At 41.7% G+C, this 6000-nt stretch overlaps 1 protein-coding gene across 1 annotated transcript in view; it reads right to left on the reverse strand.

Annotated features, from left to right (window-relative positions):
- PAPLN (papilin, proteoglycan like sulfated glycoprotein) overlaps window positions 1-5674 on the reverse strand; it is a 40380-nt gene extending 34706 nt beyond the window's left edge. The window contains exon 1 of the mRNA XM_050897769.1: window positions 5624-5674. Within this exon, the coding sequence (XP_050753726.1) occupies window positions 5624-5656 (33 nt within the window). The 5' untranslated portion in view covers window positions 5657-5674. The remainder of the gene's footprint in view (window positions 1-5623) is intronic.
- Between the last annotated feature and the right edge of the window lie 326 nt (window positions 5675-6000).

The following is a 6000-nucleotide window of genomic DNA, read 5'->3' on the forward strand; positions in this document are numbered from 1 at the left end:
TTTTATAATTCTGTCTTAACCATTGATCTTGGCTCAGACACAGCAGGCTTGCAAAGAGCTTTGAAGGTGAAGAATGCCAAGTACCATTTTTATGAATAATGAATAAGCAATCAAAGAATTGCATTTGAGCAAAACTAGAAAAACAAGAATGAAAGTGAACAAGATGGTGACAGCAGGAAGCGAAACACAAAATGGTACAGAAGAAGAGAGTATCTTATTAAGACAAACTGCTTCACAAAGAGGAGAAAAAAATCCAAGGCTTCGTTAGTTTTAATGGCTTGTGGTTTACACTCGCTGTGTATATCTCCTTTCATCCCACTCTACCACCCTAGCCATGGCTTGTTAGCATATTCCCTCTAACAAATCCACTAAAATCCATCAGTTCCCCTACATCTTCATCCCCTCAAAACACTTCAGGTTCTCCCTATATCATTTAACCCACTCCCTCATTGTTCCCAGCTCTTTTCCACGTTCCCTGTGTTCACCTTCCCAACACTCCTCAGTCTTCTACCTCTTTATGGGCTGTCCCACCATACACCTGCCTCCTTCCACATCCCCTGCCATCCTGTCAGCTGGGCAGGACACAGTGCATGCCTCACCCGCTGCAGAACCAGGTACGTGCTGCCCCACGGGACTGTGCTGGCTTGCTGGCTAGCGGGCAGAGCAAATAATAGTTACTTTTCCAAAATGGAAAGCCTTCCTGAAACTCTGGGTGGCCTGGAGCTGACTAGGGTATAAAAAGAGCTCTCTAAAAAGATACAGCCATTGCAGAGAAGTCAAATTAATTCTTGGAATCCTTGTGGAAGAAACTGGGGACATTCAGAAAACTCCACAAAGAGGGGGATTGTGAGAAAACTTTATGACCCCAAACTTGTTTGGAAAAGTGGACAAAACACACAGTATGAAGTCACCAGAAGTTGTTTATCCAAGGGGCCTAACAGGAACTCAAGGTTGAAATGGATAAACTGTTACATACTAGCACACAACCCTCTCAGCTAAAACCACTTTGGCATCTGATTATTGGAAAGTAGAAAATCTGACACCAGTTTACAAAAGGATCCCAGGGGAACCCAAGGAACTGTACACCCACATAGTGTAAAACTGACGTGTACTGATAAGGTAATAGAAATGATAACAAAGAACAGAATTAGCAGGCACCTGCATAAATACAGTCTATTTGGGAAAAAAGTCAACAAGGCTTTTTTAAAGGCAAATCCTAAGACTATTGCAGTTCTTTGAGAGATTCACAAACATGTCAACAAGGGCAACCTGTCAGATACACTCAGATTTCCAAAAAGCTTTCAACAAAATCCTTCACCTAAAGTTTTGAAGGAAGCTAAGCAGCCAGGAGGAAAGTCCTTGCATGGATGATGAGCAGGTGGTCCAAAGACAAAAACAAAGGTAGGATTGAAATTTCCATCCACTGCAAGAACTGACGTGAGCAGCAGAATTCCGTAAGGAACCTGAACTGCTCAACACATTTATAAGTTACACCAAAACCACAGAAGTAACAAAGGCAGCTGATAAGGGTAATTCAGGGTAATAAAGGACAATAGAGAACCAGAGACAGACTGCAAAGAACTATGGAAGGACATTATAGTATAAGTGACTTGTCACTAAAATGAGAGTTGAGATTTCATGTAGGTAACTTAAGTGATGCACAGGAGAAAACGCAAGTCCTACCCTAACAAATAAAATTATTACATATGAGCTGATCTTTAACACTCAAGAGCAGGATCTTGGTGTTATGATAGAAATGCTATGATGCTAGAAGTCTACATGTCTTCAAGGAGACACTGACCAAATTCAGGGAAGAGAAATAGAGACGTCTCCAGCTCAAAGGGTTCATAAACTACAAATGACTGGAGACTGGAAATGTATTGGGGGAAATTATACTTACTTTCCAGTCTTTTTATAGTTTTTTCTAGACATGTGTTTGTGACATTGCTGGAGATAGGATATAATAACATATTGTTATTTAAACAATAACAATGTTTATTTCTTTAGAAGAAATTTAAAACAGCATTTTAACCTAGAAATGCAGACCCATAGAAAGCAATACTGTCCAGATGAAATGTATTTGAATATGATTTTCAGCAAAGCCTCAGACCAGCCTTCACTTTAAGCACACCTGCAGTACAATTTAGGAGCAAATATAAGTATTGGACATGATCTAACTATCAGCTAATGCCTACAGATCATAAAAGATTAAGTAAAACTCTTCCCTGATGAGCAGTTTTTCCCTGAAGTAGTCCCATGGTATGGGCAGATAAGACATTTCCAATCTGGAAAGAAGGAATTCCAGATGCAAAAATTTGCCAACATGAAATCACACCTATAAAAAAGAAATTGAGGCAGAGAGAAATCTGATGAATGTCATGTTTACTAAACATAAAGCAACCCCAAAGCATAGAATACACACACACAATCATGCCAAATACATGCACACAGCAATAATAGAAGAGTGATTCACATGGAAAACCTTCATAATTTATTTTCTCTGAATCACCAGAAGCACCATTCTATCAGCAGTAGCACTAATGGACAGGGCTCAGGCAGTTTAACTTCTACATCATTTCATTCTTCTCTGAAAACACAGGAGGAATCACGACAAAAACCACTTGAACCTGGCATTTTCTATTATTGCCACTGTTCACAACCTTCCTAGAAACAATGACAGGATGGCCTGAAATTGCACTAGACTCTTCTGTCTCAGTTCTGCATTAACAGCTAGGGTACAAGATGGAGAGACATCCATATATAAGATGGAGAGACTTCTTTGTTTTCTGTTTGTATAGCCCCTAAACATAACTCCTCCTGACCATCCAGCTGTAGTTTCTAGTATTAGCACAGTGCAAACAACAAAGGAGCTACAAGTAATGGGTGACCTCCTTTTCCAGATCCTTCAAAGCCTCGTGAAAAGAGACAGGCACCGCAGGTGCTGTACGGTAAGACCCTCTCCATATTCTAGCAGGAAAGAAGGGAAGAAGAGTCTAGTGGGTCCCACCCAGGATGGAGCACTGGGCAGGAAATTCTCAGCAGCCAGTGGCTTTGACAAGCAGGAATCCCTCTCTTGCTCCTTAACGCTGCCTGCCATGTCTGGCAGATAAACCAGCCACTCTCAGACTGCAAGCAGAGAGCAGATGTAGGCAATAGCCTCCGCTGCTCTTAAAGTCTCAGCCCTGTCAATATTTCTGCCCTTATTCTGCTTGCTGCTTTCGCTAGCCTGACAATCAATAAAGTAAAAACAAGGTCAGCTACTCCGCTCCAAAAGTAGGAGAAGAGATAAAAAACAGCAGGCATCAATCTGCACCCTTTAATCACAAGCAGATATGAATCCCTGTAGACCCATCTTCTCCATCCTTGTGTAAGCCTGCAGTTCACATGTTTATAGCTGTACTCCCATTAGCACTATCAGTCTGTGTGTTTGCAAGTTCATGCTTTCCTGCTTCTGGGACAAAAGGTGTCCAAGAAGCAATTGTTGTTTGCATCAGTGGACAGGATGGATCTAAGAGGTAAGCAGTTCATTCTGGAATAAAACCCACACATGCTAGTCTGTGCCTTTTCTGCTGTTTTCAGCTCTCCCACCACCACCCTCTTCTTCCTGGGGAGTACACTATTCACTGTATAGCTGGAGGTGACCCACCTTTCTACCCATGTGCTCCTATACTGGCAGCTCATTTGATACCAAAATCAAAACAACTGCTGCTGTCTCAGCTGCAAGGCTGCTCTGGATCTAGTATTTAGCACAGTTAAACTGACAAAGCCTCAATTTCTTAGAGATATGCTACTATACATTAAAGGAAGTGTTTCTCCTTCAGTGTGGGGAAATGCAACATGCCACCTGACAATCTCTTATACCTCTGCCACTGGGAATTACAAAAGAACAGCACAGGGAAGGGACCTTTTCAATGCTATGTGACACGGATTGAAGTTATTTTTCAATAAGCCTGCCATCTCAGGCGAAGCCCTAAAGGAGTGGACAATGGTGTAGAACAGCAAGCAATTCTCCAACTTATTTTCCCACCATGCAGTATTCCCTGCCTCAGTTTTCAGCCTCACCCTTTCCTTCCCTTCCTTTCTCCCACCATATAAGTACAGAATTTGCATTTATAGTAGCAGTGCTACCACTCCTCTTCTGCAGCAGTGAAACAGAGGCATGCAGGCACTGCTTTTCCAGAGCTCTCCCACCTGTGGGAGTTCAGGCAGCATCGCTGCTCTTTTGGTACACAGTCTGATCTAGCACAGGCTTGAGTTGCGATCGCTACAATCAGTCCTGCCAGCTCCAGCTCTCACAAGCTGACTGTCTCTTACTATGGTTCAGCCTGCTTGCATTAGCATCTGGTAAGGAATGGCCCATATGAAACCAACACCATTTCTCTCTTCCCTGCCAGAAAAAAAATGGGGAATTACCACAGCAGAGTGCCTCAGTGCTGCTGGATCTTCCTGCTTCCTCATGACTTCGACAGATCCAGCATGTCAGGGAAACTGAAATTAAGTTGTGGCCAAGCAAAACCTTATCCCTTCATTCAGCATGGCTTCAAGAGGAGCTACTGATTGCATGCCGGGGACAGAGTCTAATGCTACAGAGAAACGTCAGCCTTCACAGTTGCAGGGTGTTTCAGTCATTTCCCTTCCAAAAAATCACCAGGTTGGACATAGGCAGGTGAACAGATGAACTGAATATAGTATATTCCATTTCTGGTCCTTTTAACATCTAGCACCATCTTCTATTAGATGTGAGATAGCAAGATCTCATTTAAGCACATTTCCATCTGTAAGATAGGAAATCTATGACAACTAACAAACTCTGCTTGATTTTTGGCCTCTCATCCCTGACCTTCAAAGAAGACCTAGAAAGCATTTGCAAATGCTAAATCTGGGAACAGAAATTCATAATCGTAGTAGAGATTAAAAGTTATGGACTCATTAATTTTAATGGCATATTTATAATTCCTCACTACTCCCACAAAACACTTATTCCAGGTGATAATTACCTCTTTTTTCCCCCTCTCTGTTCCTTTACACCTAACAAACATATCACATCTTCCTTTGCTAACGCTTCCACTCTACTCAGTGGGTCACCTTTTACCTCAGATGTCCAACTCAATAATATAATTGAAGTTAAACTCAGAGAAACTGTTCTCAAGCTGCATTTACTTCAGAAAGATCCTACTTCTCTCTCAGAAAGGAGGAAGAATCCCAGCTCCTAATAGCTGCATTCTTTTTCTGACAACATCAAATTGACTTAACATAAAGATCACCTCCCCCAGTAAAGCTAAACCATATGGCTTAGACCACTAAGACCAAAGAAAAGAGAAAAACCAGCTAACCAAAGATTCATTCTTTTTACTTCAAGTGACAACTCTCTGTAGCTTTGAAGCAGGAGACAGCAATTACTGCTTTGCAGATAACACTCCTTGAGCCAAAGGCACTACCAGAATTTTGTTATTTAATTTCCATGTTAGACTTTTCATAATGTACCACAGAAGGCCTGATGACTTGAACCCATTAGCTCTTTCAGGAATACTTTCTACAAAACACTTGAGTTACAGATGTTGACAGTCCTTAACAGAAGGATCTTTCATTTCTCGTAACAGTGTTCAGAAGAGCTTTTACTTACTGAAAATGCAGAAGGTGGCATCATTGCTAGCATGAGCAGAAGGAACAAGTTCTTCATCTCTGCCTGTGGGAACAGAAAGATTATTGATCAGAATTGCTTGCTTCTTTGCTGCTGGTATGGTGGAAAAGCTAAGATACCATACAGTAAAAATGGAGGTGGAACTAAAATCAAGGTGAGAGAAGAAAAACAGTTTTATCACTACACTCCCTGGATAGATGAAGGCAACAGCAAAGACTGAAATCACCCTGCACAGAAAGCCAGAATGTAATTACTGAGTGCGAATATTTCCCTGAACTTTCCTCTGGTATTATGAGAACACCATCCTCAGGCACAGTGGAAGATGCATGCTGTTGCATGTCTGCCCTTCCACCCTTTTA

This window comes from Gymnogyps californianus, chromosome 5 (assembly GCF_018139145.2).
Source record: "Gymnogyps californianus isolate 813 chromosome 5, ASM1813914v2, whole genome shotgun sequence".
Lineage (NCBI taxonomy): Eukaryota > Metazoa > Chordata > Aves > Accipitriformes > Cathartidae > Gymnogyps > Gymnogyps californianus.